At 47.6% G+C, this 24153-nt stretch overlaps 1 protein-coding gene across 5 annotated transcripts in view; it reads left to right on the top strand.

The window, feature by feature from the left end:
- Nucleotides 1–24153, top strand: part of BCR (BCR, RhoGEF and GTPase activating protein) — a 101547-nt gene that overhangs the window by 55038 nt on the left and 22356 nt on the right. For all 5 annotated transcript variants that reach the window (XM_027696769.1, XM_027696767.1, XM_027696770.1 and 2 more), the window contains 11 exons: nt 4406–4510; nt 5032–5217; nt 8854–8961; nt 10354–10414; nt 10950–11002; nt 11350–11490; nt 19641–19762; nt 20661–20829; nt 22133–22252; nt 22895–22970; nt 23569–23673. In XM_027696769.1, coding sequence (XP_027552570.1) covers nt 4406–4510; nt 5032–5217; nt 8854–8961; nt 10354–10414; nt 10950–11002; nt 11350–11490; nt 19641–19762; nt 20661–20829; nt 22133–22252; nt 22895–22970; nt 23569–23673 — 1246 coding nt within the window. The remainder of the gene's footprint in view (nt 1–4405; nt 4511–5031; nt 5218–8853; nt 8962–10353; nt 10415–10949; nt 11003–11349; nt 11491–19640; nt 19763–20660; nt 20830–22132; nt 22253–22894; nt 22971–23568; nt 23674–24153) is intronic.

Below are 24153 nucleotides of genomic sequence, written 5' to 3'. Positions count from 1 at the left end.
TACAGAGCTGTGCCAGCAGCAACCTCTTTGCAAAATCTTGTGTGTTGTGGTTTCTAGATCCTTAATCTGTGCTCTTCTAACATTTGCAAGAAAACAATTATTGCTGTTAATTTAAACAAAAAACAGAAAGCCCTGAGTTCTAAACAGAGTCAGGAAGAGCTGAATCTTTCTAATCCTTGGAGCTGGTGAATGTCTGCCTTGCAGTAATTGAGCATAACGTGATGCCAACCTGGTTAGTAAACTAAAGTGCTTGGGCTGACAGGCTGCAAACACATTCAAAGCAGCCATGGCTTGGGGCCAGTGTGTGTGCTCTCATATCTCCAGAGCTTCCAACCGCTCGGTCTGGCCGTGGGTCAGGTCCCAAGGTTGCACTTACTATGGCTGTGACTCAGTCTTTTGGTTTTTAAGTCTTTGGAATAGCAAAAAGCACCACCCAGTTGAGAAGAGAACACCAGAATCGTATAGGCATGAGATACCTGTGACACTGCCTTTAGCCTGCTTTCCACCTCCTTTTTGGTGTCTGGTTTTTTTAAATGTAATTCATAAGGAGTGGGAGCAAGGCACTGATTCCTTGCTTGCTTGTTCAGATCTGGCTGGGTGTTGGATCCTCACAGCTCCCATGGCAGGGAGACAGGAATGCTCTGGCTGCTGCCCTGGTACAGTCTTGTAATATTTATTCTGAAACACAGGGGTGGAGAGGTAGCCAAAAGATGGAAGGGCAGTGGAGAAAGGCTGGGCATGGACTCTGGTGTCAAAGAGGCAGGGATAGTCAGAACATGAAATACTAGTCAGACTTGTACAAGTGAAAAACAAGCTAACCAAGCTGGGTAGGAAGCATGGGATGGACTGCTGACCACCTGGCACTCCCTGCTGAGTGGTTAGAGTTTGCCAATACAGGCTGCTCCCACTTCCTGCTGGGAACATCCCATCTGCACTGTGGCAATAGGTGTATTATCCCCTAGCTAATGTGCTCTGGTAGATGTGGTACCAGCTCCTCCCCTTAAGCAGCTCAAAGATTTCAGACTGCTCCCTTCTTGCCAGGGTGGGGAAAGGAGTCCTCAGCCTTGGCAGGTCTCCCTGTGCTGGTGAGGAGCTTGATACCTCTGCCCAGGATGTTCCCTCTGAACTGCCCTTCTGGCTGGAGTGCAGGAGCTGAGCAGGCAGGGAGCTGTTGTCACGGTGGTGTTCTTTGTTTCCCTTTTGTGCTAGATATGGGCAAAGCAGAAATGCCCTTGGCAAGGGGTGCATCGTGTCCTGGCGTGCTGCGGGGGGAGGGTGGAAGGGCAGTCCCACAGCATCTGTGCCTGCTCACTGCTGTCTTGTTCTGGGTAAGCAGGTGAGCCTGTTCCCAATTCTGTAAGTGAGGAATGTTGTAATACCAAAGAATAAACTTACTCCTCTTCCTCCTGATATTGGCACCAGCTCCCAGTGAATTTTTCAATCTTGGAGTATATTTCATAACAAGTGTGACTTAAAAAGCACCCTGAGGCTGAAGGAGCACCGGGGCTGTTTTCCAGATGTTCTTCCTGCTCTGTGCAGCCCCAGCTGACATTGCCAGCAAAGGCTCCCTCAGCAGGACCTCTTGTCAGGGCACAGGCTCCTGGGAGCAAACACAGCAGCACCGAGGTGCTGCATTGATCCCTGGCACAGCAGGAGCAGCAGGAGATCATCTTTTCACATATGAGGAGGGTGTATGTAAATTTGAGGTATTGCATTGGAAATCCTGTAACGTGCCATGTGATTGTTGGATAAACTTCCCCGAGAGTTCTTTCAGCAACTGCTGTACCCAGAGTAAAGCAGGCAAGCCCTGCCCTGGCTGGCTGTGTCTGAGGCTGGAGTTTTGCAAGCACTACACTTGGAAAAATGCTCCTATTAAAAAGGTTTAGGACAAAACCATGAACTTTGCACAGTGCCCGTGCGGTAATGGCCAGGAAGGAAGGCCTCCAATGTGTCCTGGGAGATGTTTGTCTCTGAAAGCACATCTCTTTTAACGGGAGGAAATTAACATTCAGGCAGAAAATGCTGCTCTGTCAGCCCAGCAAGAACTGGCTGGTAAATTAAAGCTTTTACTTGTGAAGAGGAAAACTGTTCTCAGTGCTGTAAGGAAAACTGTTGTGCCACTGTGGTGATGGGGAAGTTTGAATCATTTAAATGACTTGCCATTGTGTGCTGCTCTTTACAGATGTTACAAACAGACCCAGCTGGTTTTTAAATCCTCACCTCCTCCAAGAGAACCTGCTAAATATAATTATAGTGCTGTGTCAATATTGACCAGTTACCTCATCCTCAGCAGTGGGCACTTTGGAGCACTGTTAGTTTTGTCAATGCTTCTTTGTGTAGCTGCACTTTTCTTTTGTGTTGTAAGAAATCTTTCAAAACCAAGAGCAATTGTGTTTCTCTTGCACCAGCACTGCTACATCCCTTCCTCTTTGGATGAAGGCGACCTTTGTTTAATGTCTTGGGGCTGTCTGTCTTGATTAGGTGTGAGTACCATGCCTTAAAAAATGGTCCATGAGCTGGACATCCAGGCACTGCTGGCACAGAAACCATAAGGAGTGGTGACAGTGTTGTTGGACATTTCTGTTTGAGCTGTGCAGGCAGCCACGAGGGTGCTCTGGAGATGCACAGAGGCTGTTGCAGCTCGTTTCACCATGTAGTTTGTCACTGGTTTTCTGCAATCTTCTGAACACGACTGCTGAATTACAAATCCTACCTTCTTTGAGATGCCCTTTCAAGATTTTAAAGGGCACTGTGGTTTTTACTGAACGTCACCAAAGGGTGGGATGCAAAGACAAGTTCTTCTTTCCGTGCAGTACCTGACATGCGTGTAAATGTTACGCGTTTCCTTAGAACAGCTTCTGTCTGCCACTTTTATTGAAGAGGTGATGGTGGTATTTGACACCTCACAAAATTTTTATAAAGTAGTTGCTGGAAGTCTTTTAGGCTAGAAAATAGCTTGTGAAATTTAATGAAAGTGTTCAGGAATCAGGATGGTTATTGATGAGACTGAATCCAGAAATATCTGGGAGCGTGAGGATCTGTTTCTTTCCTCGGGTGGTGCGTAGGCTCAGAGTCACACTCAGGATGTGATAGTTTTCCTGCAAGCTTTACCTATAGCCCAGATACCTTCTGTCCATCATGAGCCTCATCTATACATCTGCAGGGTTCAAGCACAGGACCCTAAACTAAGTGGAGCCTTTTTTTTTGGCAGCTCTAGGGCTTTATGTTCAGTCAATAGAGTGGAGCATCCTGCTGTGTTTCCTGATCCTCCCACTGCTGAAATCAAAAGCTGAAGATTCCTCTGGATATTAAGAGGAGTAGGATGGAGCCACAAACAACCTACCCAAAGACCTTGAAAAGTACCCTTTCAGAGCCAACTACTGACTCTATTCTTAGAGACATTTAGTAACATAAAAAGCTTGCAGGAATTGTAACAAGCTATTTCTGTGAATGACAGAAATAAAAAGAACTGGAAACAAGAATCTGTGAAAGGGAGATGTTTCTCATTATTTATAACCTTCATTGCATGGCCACATTTTTTTGGAAACACTTGGTTTCACTTTATCAGGTTAAACACTTTTTCAGATAACAGTTTTGAGAGGAAGCATAATTAAAATTCAACAGAGGGGATGACTGCTTCTCTTAGCACTTCATGCTAGTCTTCCTCATTTGCCCATGAATGTATTTATGTTTGGGTTTTTTTCCTCTTTTTTTCAGTTGTTTTGGTTAAGAACTCCTTCATGGAATCCCAATAAGAAAATCAGCATGTGCGTTCCAAGCAGTGCTGATTATTCCATCCTCTCACTAAAAATAGACATTGTGCAAGCTGGCATTGAAAAATAATTTAGTGAATATTAGAGAGTGGGAGAAGGAACAGCCATCTGGGAGCCATGGCAGGCTGGGGCTGTGCTGTGTGTGCACACCTGTGGAGATGCAGGGGCAGTGCTCCTTCTGCACGGAGAAACATGGCTTTGGAGGGCTCTTGTGGGAGGAGGGAGGGAATGGCACATGACAAGGCTCCTGAGATTTGTTTAGGAGGATAAATTTTAAGTTCTGTGTTTTGAATTTTGTGAAGAGGCCTGGGCACTTAATTGAGGCACCGAAGTTGCATGACTAAAGCTAATAGCTGTAAATAATCTAAGTGACATCAGTTGCTGGTAAATAAAAATTTCTTTAATGTTTTATGTTTCCATATTGCTAGAAACAGGATTCTGAGCACAGGTGGGTTTTTTGTTTGGTTGGTATTTTTTTAGTCGGAAAGTAAACAAAAAACTCAAGTGTGCTCTGGTCAACTGAATGGTATCTTTTACTCCCTCTTTATTCTTGGGGTTTTTTCTTTCTCTCCCCCCCCCCAGTCCCTTTTTAATACTTTTTTTCTTTTTTCTCTTTACCAACTTGTTTGTAGAGTGAGCCAGACCTGGAGAAAGGCCTGGAGATGAGAAAATGGGTCCTGTCAGGAATCCTAGCCAGTGAGGAAACCTACCTGAGCCACCTGGAGGCCCTGTTGCTGGTAAGAACTGGGACCAGATGCCAGTTTGAACACTGGTACTTGAATTTTCACTGCTGCTTCCATCCAGAGTTCCCAGAACTTCACATACACATGGGTTACAAGTTCCAGGTGTGAAGGGTACCTGTTCCTCCTCCAGTAGAGAAAGAGAGGATTAAAGGAAGGACTGCATATGGCAGAACCAGGGAGTTAGGGAGTTATTAATGTGGTAGTACCCAGGAGCTCTGTCTTTAAGTATCCTGTGCTAATTATTAGACACATTGCTGTACAGTTGGACAGAGATTAAGGAAATGAAGTGCAAAGGGATTTTAATTGCATCATTAATACCCTGGGAAAATCCACCTACTGGGGTGGCTGATCCCCATGAGAGAACTTGTTCATGTCTAGCTTTCAGGAGTTGTGTGAATGCAAATATCACTTATTAATAGGATGAAAAATAAATCTATAGAGGGATGTGTTGCAATGTGAGAAGGGTGAATGTACATGATTTGCATGATAATGATTTCCCTTTTTCCTCATTTCAGCCCATGAAGCCTTTGAAAGCTGCTGCCACCACCTCTCAGCCTGTGCTGACCAGTCAGCAGATTGAGACAATATTCTTCAAAGTGCCTGAGCTCTATGAGATCCACAAAGAGTTCTACGATGGGCTCTTTCCCCGAGTGCAGCAGTGGAGTCACCAGCAACGTGTGGGGGACCTCTTCCAAAAGCTGGTGAGTCATCTGCCAGCACCAGAGTTTCTGGTACCTCTGATCCAGCTCACAGGAGCTGGTGGGTTCCCTCTGGTGACTGTGCACAGACTGAAGGGATCAAAGCCCATGGCTGGATTAGAGAAGAGGCTTCTCACTTTGCCACTGCAGTGAAGGGCCTACAGCAAAATGGCTCTTTCATTGTCTTTAATTAAAGACTCCAGCAAGCTGTGGTGCTAAAATAAATACAGTTTCACAGAAATATTGGATCTCCAGAGTCTCTGCATCATCATCAAAGCATTTGCTTTAGAGGAAGATGGGAGAATGGCAGTATTACAAAGTGAACTTTTTAACACTGACAGTGAACTGTTTCTCATTACTGTTGAACTCCCTCACATACTTCCTTCTCTCAGTGGTGCTTTGCTCTACCTTGTGCTGATTTGTGGTCATCACCTTTGGCTTTGCTTCTCTGCCACCATCCTGGCCTTTGTATTCCCCTTGCTGTTATGCTGATGCAGTCAACCTGCAGCTGAGAATCCTCCAAGCAACCTCAACAAAATTCTCTGAGTGCGGAACAGGACAAAGACATACACAGCATATTCCTGAGGCTGAATTAAAATTGCTGGGTTTCTGAGCCAGATGACAAATTGTTTGCATTCTAGGAGATTTCTTTGGCCCCTTTAGCCTCTCCCCTAGTGTGTGCAGAGAGCAAAGGATTAAAGGAGCTGTTTTTTCCTTTTTAGAAAAGAAAAAGAATCTCTGCATTCCGGAGGTGCCTCTGATTCTCAGGGTAGGAGTGACATTCCAGTGGGGGGTTTATTGGCTGGGGAGTGTATTTTCCAGGGTCGATCAATTGTTAGCAGCTGTGTAGCCCAGCATCAGCCCCATCCCCTGTGGAGCAGGGGGAGCTGGCCCTGGAAGATGATGTTTTCTGTGCATGCCAGCAACTCAAGATCAAAATAAGGGAATCTGCTTTTCACTGCCAACATGTTTTAGCCAGGAGGGGTCAAGTTGGTGCCTGGGTAAGTAGTTCATGGTATGCAATTTGAGCAGCTGGTTTAAGAAGACAAACCCAGCTGCTGCTGGTTGCTGAAGCAGAGATACAAAGGCTGCTCGAAGTGGCAGCCTCACAGACTGCACTGGACAGGCAGTGCAGCAATGGAACAGCACTAATTGAAGAGGACCTGAGTGTATTCCTGGGCAGGGCTGGCTGTCGAGCAGCCTCTCCTCACTGCACAGCTCCTCAGGCTCTTGTTTAGGACCATTCCTTGCTGCTGGGTGATCACAGGTGCGGGAGTTAAGCCCTTCTGGCACTCTGCTTTTATGTTCCCCTGATTTTTCTGCATTTGTGACAGGATTGTTGATTTTGTTGGATTACCACTGGAAGCAGAGGAGCAAATTGCCACAGTGCAGGAAGCTTTGAGCTGGCATAGCAGCTTCAGTTTCGGGTTGTTTGGTACAGCATCAGTGGGAATTGCAAACTCTTTCCTGGATGAGATAAAGCTAATAATTCTTGGCAGGCACTGGGAAGCAACTAGATGAGAGAGACAGCAAGAACATCAGGCATTACAAGGCATCTATACTGGATGTACATCAAATCTTTTGGAGCAGACTGTTTACTCGTGGTCGTGTCATGCAATCTGATGATAAACACTGCAATACTTGTTATTATCCAGATGTCCCTGGGGACATTAATTTTCTTTATATCACGCAAAACACAGCACGGTAGATTGAAGCCACAGATAGTGGATGCAAAGAGTTTTAGAATTTCATGTGTTCTGGCACAAAGTACGATCTATTTGCAACATCAAATTGACTGTTATTACACCTTTTCCTGTTGAAACGAAGGAAAAGATGCTAGGCACGTGGGAGTGAAATATGCTTCTCATTTTTGGGGAATATATTATACATTTTTTTTTTGTAACTAGAAAGGGAACTGTTTGGAGCTGTTTTTAGAAATTAAGAAATATTTAGCAAATATCCTCACTGATGGGTTTCAGGAATAAAAAAACTTATCCAAAAGCCAACTATTTCTACCAAAGCTTGTTTAATTTTTACTGTGCTCTTTTTAATTGAAAAGGAGAAAAATTAAATCAGTGTGAAAGCAGTGTGTGAGCATCATTGCTTTGATTGGAAGCTCAGTTTTTAATGAAAAAGATGTCTTTGTGATGGCACATTTAGAGGAGGAAAATGAAAGCTTAGAAAGACTGTTCAGGAGTAGCAGGAAATGAAAGAACCACCCAGGAATGGAGAAACTTCAAAGCCTTGCCATGTTAGCTGGGATCATCCAAACCTGAATGTCATAAGCCCTGCAAATGATCAGTAGTTCTGGCAGCAGCTTCTTCACAGGATTGTGCCCCTGTGCAAATGCAGATTTCATTCTCTCCTTGCTGCCAAGGTCATCCCTGGTATAAGTGAGCAGAGTTTTCTTCAGCTTCAGTCATAATTGTGTGATTTTGTATGAGGGTTGAGATTGGTTCCTGGTCTTTCAATAAAATGTGACCTAGGAAATAGCCTCGCTGTTTCTCAGCCTCTGTCAGCTAAAGAAATCTTTTGCAGGGAATGTTCTCCTGAGAGTGGCTTTTTCTGTTCCATTGTCTCTTGCACAAAGCTCCACAGAGAGCTTTGGCACAGTGGTTGTGAGGGAAGGAGCACTGGCTGAGGGGAAGTAACTGCTAAGACTGTTCTGCATCTCAGGCAGAAGTGTCAGGGAAGGTGCAGAGTCACCAGGTGAGTGCAGCCCTCGTGGTACCAAAGCTCTCCTCAGTGGACCTTTCTCAGCGCTCCAGCCTGGGCTCTGCCAGTGGCACTTGCAGGCGTGTTGGAACTGCTGAGGGGTTCACACACAGCCTGTGCAGCTCTGCAGCACAAAGCCAGCTCTGCACTCCAGACAAGCTTGGAAGCTACCCAGGGATTTCCCAAGCTGGATCTTATGTTCTCTGGCATGAATATGGCTGCAATTCCTAAGTCAGCAAGTGGGATCAGTGCTAAGATTCTGTATAATAATGATTTATTACTGCACTCTGAGGCCTGCTCTGTCCTCTTCTGGACCAGTTGCATATTCCTTCTGCTGGAAAAACTGCCATTTTCTGTCACCCAGTGCCACAGTCACTGCCTTCCAAACAGATTGTGCTCTGGATCTCTCTTCTGTATTTTCAGCACTCTGTCGCCCTTATAACAATGCTCATTAATGCAGATACAGGCTAATATCTGGGTTTGATTTAGTATATGCATCATACAGAACCCAACAAGTAGCTTACTGGGGTCACATTTGTGCTGTTGGGCTGAATCATTCCTGATTCATATGTTGTGGCAAAAAGCCAGCAGTTCCAGTTACATCAATGAGCTAAAAGTTTAATAGATACTAATCTGGCAGCTCAGAAGGGAAAAATAGATGTCAGTAATAAGGATGTGTCATTCTAGCAGCCTTTCACATCCTTCACAAGTAAACTTGTTCAGCGTGGACGGAATTGGGTGCATGGGGGCACCAGTGCTGGTTAGACAACACTGACAGGTCAGAGGTGTCTTTCTGGGCCAGCTTAGCATTCCCTGCAGTTCTTTGGTGTGAAGGCACATGACCTGGTCATTAGATACCAAGGCTGACCATCCCAAACTGTCTTCTTCCCCAGCATTTATATCATTTTGTTTTGCTTCCTGCAGGCCAGCCAGCTGGGAGTGTACCGGGCCTTTGTGGATAACTATGAAGTTGCTATGGAGACAGCAGAGAAATGCTGCCAAGCCAATGCTCAGTTTGCTGAAATCTCTGAGGTAATGTCACGGTATTCAGACACACGAACGTCTGGATCTGACTAATCCCCCGCCGTGTCACTCCTGTCTGTGCCCCAGGTATCTCTGCAGCCCTGGCTCCTGGAGGAGTGGTGAGCTCCCATGAGCTCCTCCAGCTCCTGTTCTTACAGCCATTTGTCCCTTGGGCTGATGGAGGTTATCAGAGACAGCCTTTATGTAGGGTCCCCACCCAGGGAATCTGGTAAAAGCTGGCATTGCCTTGAACTTCTTCAGTTCTGTGCCACCTTCATGGATTTCTAGAGGGGAAGCTGTGAGTTTCTCAGATGTTTCTCTTGCTAATGATGATGCAGACTGTGGTGTAAAAAGCCATCCTTAATGGCTTGCACTGTGGCTGTCAGTGGGATTGCAGCTTCCCTGGCATGGAGAGGTAGCTCTCTATTTGAAAAGGCAAGTGTGTCAACAATAATTCTGTAATGCTGTTTTTGGCCTACTCTGATTTCCTCCCTTTCAGAGGAGTACCTGTGTCAAAGCATCTTGAAGACTTTTTTTATGCTTCCCAGGCCACCAGCTTTGCCTGCAGTGCATGGTCTCATTGACTCTTTGTATTGTGGTGATTATTTCTTGAAGAACTCAGTTGCCAGGAAAACATGGATTTCATATGTGTCTCCTTAAAAACAATCAGATAAATAATCAGAGCTGAATAATACCAGGGGTATTTAGTACTCTGAGAAATCTCCTGAGCACCTTCTATAATGCATGTCCCTTGAGATTTCTGTGATAAAGAAGTAAAATATGATCCCTCAGTTTCGCTGTTTCCGAAGGATAATTCTGAAGTCGTGCCAGTATTTGGATTGATGGTGATGACACTTTTGCACTTGTGTCCTGGTGAGGATTTTGGAGCTGAGCACATTAATGCATGTCATGGTCCATGTGCAGAGAGCAGAGTCACAGGCAGTGTTCCTTTGCTGCCGTGAAAGAACTGACGTGTCCAAGGTCACCCAGTTCCGAGTGCAGGTCTAAGCAAGTATAACCTGGGGGTACTGAATCCCAATCCTGTACTTTATTTATGGGCTGTGACAGCAGCTGTGTCCTTATGGACAGTCTTTCTTCTGCAGGTGATTTAAAAACTCCACCATCCCTGTAGGAGGTTCCCTGCTCTGCTGCATCTCTATTGGCACGTGCTCCTAACAAAATCGCTTAATATTTGAGATGTGTGGGTGCCTGTGATATGGCAATGATGGATTTACCAAGAAGTAAAGCACATTTTTCCATCACTGACTTGACCTGTGATAGAGCTGTCCTCCTTTCACTCTTAGGCCCTCCCCTGGAGGAGCAGATAGTCTGTTGTGTTCCCATGTGATATTTCAAGGTGATTGACCATCTGCTACGTGGGTTTTCTTCTTTTTCTTTTAGAATCTAAAGGCCAGAAGCACAAAGGAATCTAAAGATCAGACAACGAAAAATTCCTTGGAAAGTGAGTGATCCATACAGAGGAAACTGGTTTGTCAACACTGTTTGGAGGCTGTTGCCAAACCTCCACTCTCTCTTTTTGTTTTTGAGTGCTGGAAGGTTGTGGAGTCTGCTGGCTCTACCTGGGAAGTAGCAGAGCTCGTTCATAGTAGGCTGTGTGTGTGGATGGAGAAGTGCCTCCCTCATCGATCCCTCTGGGCAAAACCTGCCCAACCAAAGGGCTGCTGTGATTTTAAGGGAACGTCTGCTACCCAGTGATAGCACAAATGCAACCCCAGCACTGATTGCTATATGAGTTTTGCCCTATGGTGGCCTCTGGAGAGCATGGTCAAGTTGGGGTTCCATGGTGCTTGTCTTCTCTGTGTGTCTGTGTGTGCTTTATTGGCTGTACAGCACATTAAACTTTAGAGAAGGGATGTTTCCAGTAGCTCATGGGTTGATAAACCTCTGCCTGTATATTCAGTACACTGGACAAGTTGGTCTGTAGGGACTGTGTTTAGGTACTTCTTCCTTATGTTCCTGCTGCTTTTCTTTCACAGCCCTACTGTACAAGCCCGTGGATCGAGTGACTCGCAGCACACTTGTCTTGCATGTAAGTATCTGAAGGGTAGTTTGCAAACTTGAGACCCTTTTCTTGTTTTCTTTGACCTTTAAATTTTCCATGGAGCAGGACTGCAAAAAAATAAACCTCTTATGCTGCATAAGAGCCTCTTCCCTTTACACTAAGGGGATGGAGTCCATAGGTAGCATGCTGTTATCTCTTCAATGGTGTCACGGAGAAGTGCAGAGTATTATTATCTCCTAGAGATAAAGCCTCGCTCTAATCAGTAAGAAGAAGCTGGAGCATCTTGTCCTACAGCTCTAGCTGGGGGCACTCAAACCCTTCTGCTCTCCAGTGCTGCTCATGGTTCTGTTCTCTGTTTGTGCTCCTGTTGTCAGGATTTGCTCAAGCACACTCCAGTGAGCCACCCCGATCACCCACTGCTGCAGGATGCTCTGCGGATCTCTCAGAACTTCCTCTCCAGCATCAACGAGGAGATCACTCCTCGTCGGCAGTCCATGACTGTAAAGAAGGGGGAGGTGAGCCTTCCTGCTTTCATTATTTTCTCAGTTTCTAAATACTGGTTGTGTCTTTTCTGTAGAGCAGACCAGGAAGTTATGCTGTTAATCTGTTTGTTGCTAAGATACAGTTTATGCAGTATCCTTGTTCTCTGAAGGATGTGGTACAGCTCCCTCTGTTTTCTGTTCAGAAAACAGTTTGGAAACCCAGAGGAAAAGTATGATTAGAGTTTTCTCCGTAGCATTGTTAAAATCATTTGTCATACATAATTGCTATGATACATATTGCTATGCACTAAGTGGATTTGTATTTTACCTGCAAACTGAAACCAAAGGGGAAGCCTGGGAGGAGAAAAAAGTGAGGAAACATCAGAAGTCGTGAAAGATTGGGAAAAACTGTTTTCCAGATTCTTCATTTTCACCATAAAACTAATTTTCTGCATCCTTATTTCTAAAGAAGAATGTTGTAAATATGACTAGAAAGCAAAACAAATGGAATGTGTTGGGAAAGCCAGGGGAGGTGATTGTCTCCTAAGAATGTAATATAACCCTTCTCAGCTCTGCTGGGAGCTGGACTGCACCCAGAAAGCTCTAAGGTGTGCAGTTCCTTTACCTGCAGGCAATGCTGTGCAAGGAGGCCGCAGAGCTACTCAGTGGTGAAGTCCTGCATTCCTCAATGGGCTTGGTTCAGCTGCCTCATCATTTCATTAGGAAGGGGTTCAGTCCCTCCTGACCAGGAAAGGCCAGGACTGGCAGAAGTGTTGCGAGAGAGAAGGATGTAGGAGACTGGACAAAAAGAGGTGCAGCTGAGATACTAAATGTGTAAGAGGAATTGTGGCAGCATGCCAGAGACACTGGCTGGTCAACAGTGACCCAAATTACCCTGTACAAAAACATCTCTCTTAACAGGAGATTGTTAAGATACCATGAACCTTCATGATTTATTCCCAAATCCTGACAGCTAAACATGATTGCTCTTAGCTGTTAAACTGATTTTCAGCTGACAAAAGATTTGCTAGAAGCTGCAGTACTGGGAATTTGGTGCACTTTGTCCCCCAAGTGTTGCTCATTGTCTCATTTTGCCAACCAAGGAAGTCTGCAGCTGAGAAAAGGAGGGGCTGAGCAATTGGAGGCTGAGGTAGAAGCTCAGACATCAGTCACCAGGGCCTCAGTGATAGTAGATGGCCTCATTAAAGTGGCTACTGATTGAGTCATAGCAGAAATCGCAGGCTAGAATGCCCCTCGCAGGGGAGGGAGCATTTTGTGTTCTCTGGTTGTCTGTCAGCATCTCAATGAGGGATGAGGCTTTGAAAAGTGTCAGGCAGAATCCTAATGAGGTGCCAGAGCCCAGGCAGAGGGGCAGGCTCAGGAGGATGATCCTGATGATGGCTTTTTGGAGCGATGTATTTGTCAGATCTTAGAAAGCAGGATTGGGCTCAGCAGGCCTGACCACTCCCACTGGTCCTGCAGTGACTCCAGGTATGGTGAGGGGAGGGAAGAAGGGGGCATAACAGAGGAGAGGGCTGTGGGTGTGCTGGAGGGGACTGGGAACCCTTTGTGCTCTCCCTCACTGCACACAGCTTTTACTGAGCCCAGGGAAGAAAAGGACTTGGTTCTGATGCTTCCCAGAGTTTGCCTTCCACTCTGGGAATCTAACAGTGAATATTTTCTTTAGTCATTTGGCAGCAATATCCCACTTTTTTCAAAGCAGTAATGCCCCAGTGGATGCCCCTCTGTGTCTAGAGAGTAGGTATGTTCACTCTCCTGTAGTAATCCAGAGACACAAATCTGCTCCCAGCTACTCTGTGTGGGTTAGTGATGGCTGTTCCTTCCTCTGCAGGCTGCTCAGCTTGGGGTCATAGCTGGGTTTTGTTTATGCCTGTAAATCTTTCCTTTTCTACTTATCCTTTCCTCCCACTCGCCTTGCTGGTGCTTCCCCTGGGGTGACAGGACAGTGTGTGGATTGCATCTCCTAATTGACTGCTCTCAATGCATAATGCATTTTTTATTTTAATGAATCACCAGCTTGCTTTGATGGCTTTTTTCATTATTTGTCTTCCTCCCATTGAAATTTCCTTGGTGGAAAGGAAGGAGGGTAAAACAGCCTTTTCCCCTCATGTATTGCTTAGGTGCTGATCTCAGTTATCTTTTTTCCCCAGTCCTTGCCTTTTATGTGGAATATTTTTTCCCTTTGAGTGCGTTGTGGGGAGGAATCAAATCTCCTTTGCCAGCCTCTTGCTCCTGCTCTTCTTTTCAGGATTGCTTTGAACTGGGGAAGGCAGCCAGTTGTTAATCTCTCTAGTGACAGGCTGCTGAGGAGGGGAGTGCAGGTCAGGAGAGAGTACAGGCTCATCAGCACAGCCTTCCTTGCTCTTGCAGAAGGTGATTCCCTGCTTCGGGAGCACTGGCTCAGTCTGACCTGCCTGCTGGCTTCCTGTGTGATGCCAGGTATCTCTCCAGCCCCCTGGTCCTGCTGGCTCTGTAGGCTTTGTTCTGATTCTGGATTTATGCAGATGAACTGGAAGGTGTCAGTGGCGCGGTTTAATTTGCTGGGCTGAATGAGCATTCCAGGTAGTGCAAAGAGATAGGAACAAAGGGAGTAAAACCTTTCACCAGAGGGACAGAAAGAGCTCCAGCAGGGATGGCAGTATTGGTGGATTGAGTCTGTGAACAGAGAGTTTGGTCCTTGCTGACTGTAGCACATTGCTTTGTGGTCTGCTGAGGGCTGTGGTGCAGAGGAGCCAGGAGAGCCCCAGCCTGGCAACACAGGGGAGCCAGGAGGGCTTGTCTGGCCTTTTGGGTCTTTTTCCATTCAACTTGATCTGCTACATTCTCTTGCTTTGTCCTTCCCATTTTTCTACTTTTATAATTTTACTTTCTTACTGTTCTTTTTTATGGATTATCTGCAGGAATCCACTTTGCTAAGCCTCTGAATAACCACATGAATACATGGAGGGAAAGGGGATCTGAGCAGTGCTGTACCTTGTGACTGGGAATGTGAGTGGTGGAGAATCACCCACCCCTCAAGTCCAGGGAGCAGGGCACCTTCCTTGCTCCCTGCTGATCCTGCTTCACCACTGCTGTCTTAGTTTAAATAGGGAACATAGTTAAGGTTCTACTGGGGACGATGCCCTGGGGAAGAAGGAAAACAAATGCTTTGGGATGAAGGATATGCCTCTATTATGTGCAGAAGGAGGAGAGTAATAACCTTTTCTACTCTTACTAACAGAGCAGCTCTATGTACTACACCTTGTGGATTTTTTTTCAACTAAGCTCAAACTGTAGCGCTTGGGTCATCTTGCAAGGGAGCAGAAGTGCAGACTGAAGCCTTTGGAAAGGTGGAAGCTCAGCATGAGGCCTGGTGCCTACTGCTCCTGGAGGCCTTGGGCAGATGTTGGCAGTTGAGCACTCAGAAATGATCTTGGCTGCTTCACACTCTATCTTACAGCTGCAGCCAGAGGGCTCCTGGTGACAGGAGCTTTGGGAAGAAGAAAGAGAGGCTATTAAAATGCTCAAAGTGCAGCCAGTTTAACTCCCTGGGCAGAGCATCCCTTTATTCTGCAGTGCTGGTCTTGCAGCGCACACACACACACACGAGGAATCATTTTCTTCCTACGCTCTGCAGAAAGCCAAACCACCTCTTCCTCACTGACATGTGCCAATACCCATCTCCTGCTTTTACCCTCCTCCCTCTGCCTCACACATGTTCCAGCCCTTCCCGGGGCTCTCTCCCACGCACACACTGCAGGGCTCTGCTGTCACCACATCGGATGAGCTCCTTCCTCAGCACACAGGCGAGGAGAGATGGCCTTTTGTGCAGCTGTGGTTCTGGTTGAGTAGGTTTTTAAATTCCACTTTTTGTAGTGTGTCTCAGACAAGCTGGCCACACTTCCTGGAGTTAATCAGACTGTGACAGCAGCAGGATTTCTCATATGCAAACAGCACAAAAACACTGTAGGATGAGTAGATGAGCACGCAGGTAGTCGTGAGGTTGGTAGCAGAGGAGGGGGAGATGCTTAGTGACAGAGGTAAGAGGAGGAGGACAGCAATAGGCAATCCAAAGAGGATAACCAAGCACTGACAGAGGTATTCCTTTGTTCAGAGCACTGAGGTGGGTGGGAGAAGAAGCAGGTGAAAAAACATGCAGAGAAAAGCAGGGCCTGGAGAGGAGGCTTGGGACTTACATTGCACCAGTACAGGAGCTTTGCCAGAGCCACTGAAGGTAACAGATTGAAGATGATCCTAATTCAGTCCATTATGATACAAAATTGGGAGTTTTCACTCTAGGCTTCTTGGAACAACTTTCTGTAGCTGAGCTGAGCTCATGTGCTGGACACTTGACAGTCTTGGGGGCTGTCTGTGGAAGGGGGGAGGTCACACTGCCACTGTACTGCCACTCTCACCCTAAGCTTAGGTTTTCATGCATGTTTATATGGTTTTGTGTAGTTTATGTTGTTTCAGGGTGTTTTAGGAAACCATTATCACCTTTGGCAACTTCTAACAAACAGAGTAACTCTGGAAACAAGGTAGAGAGATGGTTTCCCACATGTGGGTTATTGTATGTCATGTACAGCAGGATCACTCAGCCAAAAGGCCTTTTGTTTCAGGAGACCCTGTTTAACAGGAGGCCACCAAAGGAGTAGTTGGTGGCCCTGGGTGGGAGGAGTTGACCAAAGTGTTGGTTCCCAGACTGCCAGAGAAGGCCTGTGGAGCTGAGGTGGCACAGGCATCTGACCAGCAGGAGTCCTGTCTGAGGGGGCTGCTGGCTCCCCCAGGGTGGGAGAGGATGGGCTGACTCATGTTAGGAGGTCCAGGAAGGTGCCCTTTGCTCCCACGCTGTGGGGTTTGGCAGGGATCTGGTAAGCCAGTTGGGAAATCCTTTTATTGTTTCCCTCTGACCTGCTGAACCTCCTGGCAAGATGACTAATGTGCAACAGAGGATGTGCCCCTCTACTGGAAGTGCCCCTCCTCGGCTCCATGGATGCTGAGCAGCCTGGGACATGCCTGTTGTGCCCAGCCATAACAAAAGTCCTCTTTTCTGAGAGAAGCTGGTAGTGAGGAGATTTCCTGACTTGGTCCACGCGTTTTCTCCCATACTCTCCTCCCCAGATGCTTGGTTGCTCTTGTGGCAGTTTAGCCCTGCTGCTTGCTGGAGGGAGACCTTTCCAACTAGCTCATGAGCAAGAAGATATGAAGACTGAAAAGTCTGGGAGACTCAGTGTTTTCCTCTGAGTGACTAACTGGAATATATCTCTTTCATCTCTTTCCTTCTGTTCCAGCCAGGCTTAGGAAATACAGCCTTCTTGCCTTCCCACCCAGCTCCCTTTGTGGGACTTTTTGCTGCCTCATGGTTGCACTGTGTCTGTGTCAGTCGGGGTACTTGGTAGCCAGGAGTGCAAACCCAAATAAACCCAGTGTGACTGAGGCCACCTCAGCACAGGTGGGAACTGTGAAGGTTGGTGAGTCACGACCCTGTTTTGGCATCGAATGGCTGAGCTCTCTGCTCGGGTTTTGGGGTGATGTGCTCTTGGCAGGGGGCTGGGGTGGGCTCTTGGCTCACCTCACACACTGCCAGTGCCTGGCAGAGGTGGGCAGAAGGCCAGGTCAGGCCTGTGCCATGTTCCTGCCAGGTCAGGGAAAGAACAGTGCTGCATCCTGCCGGGGAGCAGAGATGAGTGAGCTCTGAGAACATCTTTACACCTACGAACAATGAGCAGAGGTTGAGCTGGCAGTAAGCAGTTATTCTCATTGCCCCAGAGGAGCTGAGCTGATTTGCAGAGTAATTAATATGCATCAGATCTAGAAACCTGAGATCAGGGTTTTGGCTTGCTCAGAAAATATCTTTTCCTGCTTATTATTGCTCCCAAATGAAATTCTTTGCAGCTCAGGAGTGCTCTTGCTACTAACAACATACCTCCTCCTGTTTATTTATTTTAAAGCTCAGTGTTTCTAGTTTCCTACCTGGGGTTTGTTCACCATGCAGGAGGGGAAGGCGTGCACAAGTGCCATCAGAGCAGAGGCATTAATGCAGGCAGGCGTTCGCCCCAAAACCACTGAGGAGGAGCCAGGAGGATCACACCCACCTAAAAATAAACACTAACATATGTACAGGCCCTTCTGAGCTTGAATCACTGCTGGATGCCAGATCTCCACAGAGTCCTGCCCAGAGATGGTGTGACATTCTGCTAGGGAGCAGCCTTGCTTCCTGCAGTGATGGGAAACGTGCAGCTTTTGCTGCTGCTGCTCACGGATTTCCAGGACCTTTGTGTCATGGAAGGCAGCACCCAGATGAGCTGCTGACACTGCTCTGGGTGCTTTAACAGCTCGCTGTGGTGCAGCTGCAGACAGGCAAATGCAGGCTCCTAGTGCGTGTCAGGAGGTCTGGGGTGCTGTGGGACAGGCTGTGCAAACAAGAATTGTGTCTGCAAGGGCATTTCTTTGCCGTGCGTTCCCTGCCATGGTGCCTGCTGGGCTCAGGACTGATGTGGTTTGTTTCCACTTTGGAGAGCCAAGATGGGAAGAACCGTAGGCAGAAGAAGAGGCAGCGTGGGGGGTTTGCACTCCCACGCCCTCGGCAGGGAGTGTGTGCAGGGCTTGTTAAGTCACGCAGAGAACAGAACCTGGGGGGCATCACCTGAGAAACTGAGGCATCAGCTCTGGTGTGGGTGTCCTGACTTGGCTCAGGGGAGCTGCTTTCCTGATGCTGCAGTGCTGAGCATGTGCAGCTGAGCTGCCTCGTGGAAATGGAATTTTGTGTGTGTGTTCCCAGTGTGGGGATCACTGGGATGGAGCAGGTCAGGAGTGAGTCAGACAGGCAAGTCCTGAGCGTGGGGCTGGGGAGGGCTCACGGTGAGGCAGCTCAGAGGTGTTGGCTGGCCCTGGACAGCATCAGCAGAGCTCTCCTGTCTGCAGCCACAGCGCTGTCTAGGCCATGTGAGGGATGTGTGACGCGTCACTTGGTGGTGTCAGGGGAGCATCCTCTTAGCTGGAATAACAAGGAAATAGTTTGGGTCGGGGAAAAGTCCTTCGTGTGCCTTAGCATGTGTGGGGAAGCTGATGGTTCCTGCTTGTACTGGGCATGAAGTGAGGCAACACTGACAGTTACATGTATTGGTGGGAATAAAACTTGCCCAAAGTTGAATGGCCCTGTTTGGAAATCAGTGGGAGTTATCTATTCCAGATGTGCAGAGTCCTGTTGATCCTGACAGCAGAGTGGAAGGCCTAAGCATAGAGCAGGGCATGAAACTCTTGATTTGGTCACTGGTACCTGCACACAGCCATCTGTGTAAGTGTTGGCACTCCAGCCTCTTAGTCTTTTAACTGTGGACTCCCCCCCATAAGGGAATTAGGAAAGCAATGCTTATGCCTGCTTATCTGTGCCTCTTCTTTAGGAGATTGTAAAGCTCCCTGGGACTAGAAACAGGAATAAAGGCATCAGACTTGTGCAGCTTCTTTGAATTTTCTAGATTTGGCGAGTCTTTATACGATATAAAAAGAGATTTCAATAGACATAAGTGGGGGTTTATCCAGATGGTCCTATTAAAACACAGGCTGATAAGGGACTACTGAGAAGTTTGATGGATACACATGTTCAGGAATTATCCCTTAGCAGCACTTGTAATGAAGCAGCAGCAATGGCTGCTGTTGCTGTTCAGCTGTTAATGTTGACAAACTCTGCTGTGACTGGGAGAGGAGGTGTCTGAGGAGGGCTTAGCTCTGTCCCTGGAGAGGTGGCTGAAGCTGAATGCAGAGGCTGGGAAGTGGCTCTGGGAGAAGCGGTGTGTGCTGCTCTCTGCTGGCTCCGGAGGGGACGATTCCCTGGCAGAGATTCAGGAATTCGGGGATTCCGGCCCTCCAGTACACAGAGGCTGGGCAGTGACTCACAGTCAATTACACTCGGGCTCAGAACAGGTGATGGAGAGAAGCCTCAAGTCTTACCCAGCACCGGGTACTGAAGGAGATTCACGGCCATCTGTGCCTCTGGGAGAGAGGGCAGCAGCAGGGAGCAGAGTTTACAGCCAGGAATATTTAATAGGCTGTCTTCTTTTTTCTGAATCAGACAAATTTACTGAATTTGCTCTGGTAGGAGTCATGTCTGAGGAATGTGTTGCCCCGGTGCCAGATCTGGAGCTCATATTGCACTGACACATTTTTCCTGCTCTTTTCCCCAGCACCGGCAGCTGCTGAAGGACAGTTTCATGGTGGAGCTGGTGGAGGGGGCCCGCAAGCTGCGCCACGTCTTTCTTTTTACTGATCTGTTCCTGTGTGCCAAGCTCAAGAAGCAGATTGGAGGGTGAGATTTTCCTTCTGGACTGGGTGCTTTGCACCTCAGCTGCAACAGAATCCTGGGGTTAGCCAGCAGTTTTAGTTGCATGTGAACTCCCCAAACCTGGGTAACCAAAACCCACAAGATGTACTTAGACAAGGAATAATCAGCAAGGCAGGACTGTTTCTTGTATGAGTCCTTGTCCATGTCCTGATCCCTCAGGAAAGGTTAATTCCTCCCATCTCTGCCCTGAGCCTTCCTAGGAAAATAGGATATGCTGTAGCTGCTGATATTCAGGACAAATGCCATTAATTTTTCTACTTCCCCTTTCTTTTAATAGGTGACATTCTTCATTTTCTTTTGTGACTAAGGTTATTAATTTTGGCTTTGCAGCTACAACCCGTTAGCAGATTCACAGAAAAATGCCAAAGGTGCAGTAAACAGACTGCCAACCCCAAAGTGCAGCTATAAAGACAGTTTTGTTGACATTTTTGACAAATGAGGGGGAGGAACCATTACCAACGTGCCTGCCTCAAATAGGGCTTCTCTTCATTTGGTAAATGTTTTTCTAATGGAGACCCCTCTCATCTCCTTGCCCTCCTCAAGCAAAAAGTTATGCCTGCCCTTTTTGAAGCACGTGCTTGTGAGGAATGAACCTTCAAAGCACACAGGACTGAAAGGGTTTGCAGGAGAGGGCTGTGGTTTCTTAGGATAGAAGGAACCAGCTATCAAAATGAGTTGCCTTGTGTACTTGTACTGGCTATTGCCCTGCTGGGCTTTCTTACTGGAAAGCAGCCTTTTGCCAGACTTGTTCCACATGGGAATCACAGTAAAGTTGGACCCATATCTGTATCTTACGCACTATAGGGAGTGGGTATTGTCAAACACCAATAATAGTAAAAGGTTTGGACCTTCTGCCTTTCAGGAAAAGCCAGCAATATGACTGCAAATGGTACATCCCACTCACTGACCTCAGCTTCCAAATGGTGGATGAGTCTGAGGCAGTGCCCAATATCCCACTGGTACCTGATGAGGAGCTGGATGCCATGAAGATCAAGATATCCCAGATCAAGAACGACATCCAGCGGGAAAAGGTAACAGGGGCTGAGCACCCCATGACAGGTACAGACTCAGTGTCTGTGCTGAGGAGCCGCAGCAGCAGCACTCCCAGGGCTGCACAGCCTGGGGAGCCTCGTTAGAACAGGCTGCTCAGCAGAGGTCTGTGATACCCAGATGCTTTGCAGCCCGTCGTTGCTCATCCTCATGCACAGCTTGAATGATGGTGCCCTGTGAGGAGGCAGAAACAAAAACACCCTGTAGTTGTACCCAGTAGCTCCTCTACTTCATGAAACCACCTGTGACTGCTGTCCCTGAGCATCCTTGTGCAGGGCAGGGCTCTTATGCTGTGGACATGAGAAGGACTGGGAGTGTGACATGCCAATTTCTGGCTGCTAAAGTATGATCCTGCAAGTGGTTTTGGCCAGAAGCCATGTATTCCTCAGTTTTTGCAAGCTCAGTTATACTTTTAAATCTTTTTCCTACTTCACTGATGTCAAAGCACCAGCAAATATATGAAGAACACCAAATATGTTGACTGAACAGTCTGACACAGACATGGTGGCTCTGGCCCAGGCTTCTCTTTGCTTGCAAGACATGTTTTCTAAGAGGTGTTAGATTCCTGGAACCCAAAAGAGAAATAAGAGTTTGAAAACTGAAGGTCTGCTGGTGTGTAGAGCCGGATATGAATAACACTGGTCGTGTTGTGACAAGATTATTCCCCCCACTCCTGCCTCTCTGCCCTGGCTGGCTTTCAGAGAGGGCTTCCTGGAAAAAGGAAGATATTCAGAAGAACACTCCTTGTAAACCTCTTACTCACCAGGTGCAGGTGTCTTAAGATACATGGCTGTGGTGCATCACTGCCAAACAATACACGTGGCTGGGTTTGGGACTGGGTTTTATCCAGGAAAAACTGATTTTAGCTGACTTCTGATGAAAATGGATCAGTGGGTGGTGAGAGGGAGAGTTCTGGGCAGCTTCTAGGGAAGTTCCTTTCAGTCTCCTTAGTTAATGAGGAGCTGGCAGTGCTGTGGCTGCCCAGTGACACGATGCTGCTGCAGCCTCTGGGCAGAACAGTGGCCATGCACCTCTGCACCTTCATCTGGGACAGCTGGAGTTGGGGAACAGAGCCGAGTGTGAGTGTAGAGGTACTGCAGGAACATGTTCCTGAGCAGCTGGGAGCCCTGTGGATCCTGTTGACAGCGTTTCTTCTGCCCTGGGGCCATTTCCCTACTCACAGAGGGGAGGGACTGTGGATTTTAAAGTATCCTTTAGCGTAAATGGGATAGATGTTGGAGAATGACATGTGTCCTCTGTCTCCCTCTCTCCCCCACCCTCCAGAGGGCCAATAAAGGCAGCAAGGTCATTGAGAGGTTAAAAAAGAAGCTCTCGGAGCAGGAATCCCTCCTACTGCTGATGTCTCCCAACATGGCCTTCCGGGTGCACAACCGCAACGGGAAGGTGAGAGGACATCCCGTCACCCCCAGTGTGCCCGAGACCAGGGGGGCCTGTGTGGGAGGGGTTGTATTGGCTGTTGCACAAGGAGGTCTCCGTGGCCTCCACTGTCTGTCCTGAAAGCCCTTTCCCACCAGCAGACACCCAGCCCTTGCTGTACCAAGGGTTATGATGACATCCTGTAAGGCTGTGACTAATCTGTACGTGTCCCCTGCTCTGGCAGTGCTGTGACCTGTCACCGTGGCCTTTCCATGCACGTGGCAAAGGATTCTCACAAGATTGTGTTACTACTCAGTGACAATCTATGAGCTGGTCGCTGCTTCCTCAGCTTGCACCAGTATCTAGGCCTGTGCTGGAGGCTTTTGGGGTTCCTGGTGTTGTGAGCACAGCACAGAGCTGCCATGGGAGCCCATGGCTCCAGGGACACGGCTGCTGTTGGCAGGGTGGGGCTCGGGGGCTCTGACTGTCCGTGTTGGCAGCGCTGGTGCTTTGCCCAAGGATCATTTCCACAGCCCTGCCTGTGATGCAGGACAAGTGGCAGGAGTGCCAGGACAGTGTATCCAGCACTTAGCTCTGGAGGATGGTGGGAGCAGGCAGGCCAGCCCTCAGACTGATGCATACCCTATTTTCTTCTCTTTTCCTGGGTAGAGTTACACGTTCCTCATTTCGTCGGACTATGAGAGGGCAGAGTGGAGGGAGAATATCCGGGAGCAGCAGAAGAAATGTGAGTGTCCCTCGGCTGTTATTGGTACGAATACTGTGATCTTACTGGAGAGCAGGAGTCCAGAGGATGAGAAAAACCTGCAAAATCAGAGATATGCATTGAAATGCCCAGCACAACAAGCATGTCTCCTGTCTCTGCACGTGTGAGGTTGTTTGGGGGACTTCTGCTTGCAGCACCATGTAGGGAATGTGTAGGGAAAACACAGAGTAAGTGTGGTAGAGATGCTCCCATTTACCCTAGAGATCAGAGCTCAACTGTACCTGCAATTCCAGGTACAGGGAACAGCTGCACCCTTTTACCTGGCTCCAGTCCAAAGAGACTTAGTTACTTTTTTGGCAGAGGTGTTTTTTGGCTTTGCAAGAAAGTAAGAACCTCCCCTTGTTTCCTCTGAACCCTCCTGAGAGTTTTTACTCCCCACAGTAACTCAGTGTGCCCTCAGCAGAGCTGGGCTGCAGCAGCAGCACAGCCCTGAGCACCTCGGTGCTGTCACTGGGCACTGCCCAGGGAGCAGCTGTCCCGTGTGTGCCCTGGATGAGGGAGAAGGCATCCAGCCTCTCCTTTAAATTTGAATTCCTCCCCCTTTGAATCTCCTTGGCAGGCTTTAAAAGCTTCTCACTCACATCAGTGGAGCTCCAGATGCTGACAAACTCCTGTGTGAAGCTTCAGACAGTCCACAACATTCCCCTCACTATCAATAAGGAAGGTAAGACCTTTGGTTTATGTTTTCACACGGTGCAGCTGCAGTGAAACTCTCCCCTGCCTGCTTTTGTGAATTCCCCTGGTTCTTTTTGCTACCCACTGCAGCCTGGTGATGAGTTACAAACCGAGAGTCCCTGTGAAACAAAACCTGAGGCCATGTGTGACCAGCTTGTGTGGTTTAGTTGAAGGAGATGATGGCATACCAAGAGAGAGCAGCAGGAACAAGAACAGTCTGTCATCCCAATGCTGCAACAATAAAAATACAAGCTCCACATTATGTGGCTACATCTAAATTAGCAAAATATTCCCCAACATCCTCCAATATATATTCATTGACTATTAAATGGTCCTTATATGCAGCTGTTGTGCAAGGTACTGGAGTGCCTGGTGGAATCCTAACCTGGGACAGCTTTGAACTATGCTTGGAAATCCTTTGGAAGAACACTAGTTGGCCAAAATTGTGTCAGAGACAATACTAAATTAC

This window comes from Neopelma chrysocephalum, unplaced genomic scaffold, assembly GCF_003984885.1.
Source record: "Neopelma chrysocephalum unplaced genomic scaffold, ASM398488v2 Primary Assembly neopelma1_116, whole genome shotgun sequence".
Lineage (NCBI taxonomy): Eukaryota > Metazoa > Chordata > Aves > Passeriformes > Pipridae > Neopelma > Neopelma chrysocephalum.
Note: the sequence above shows the minus strand (reverse complement) of the source record. Positions and strands in the feature narration are given on the sequence as shown.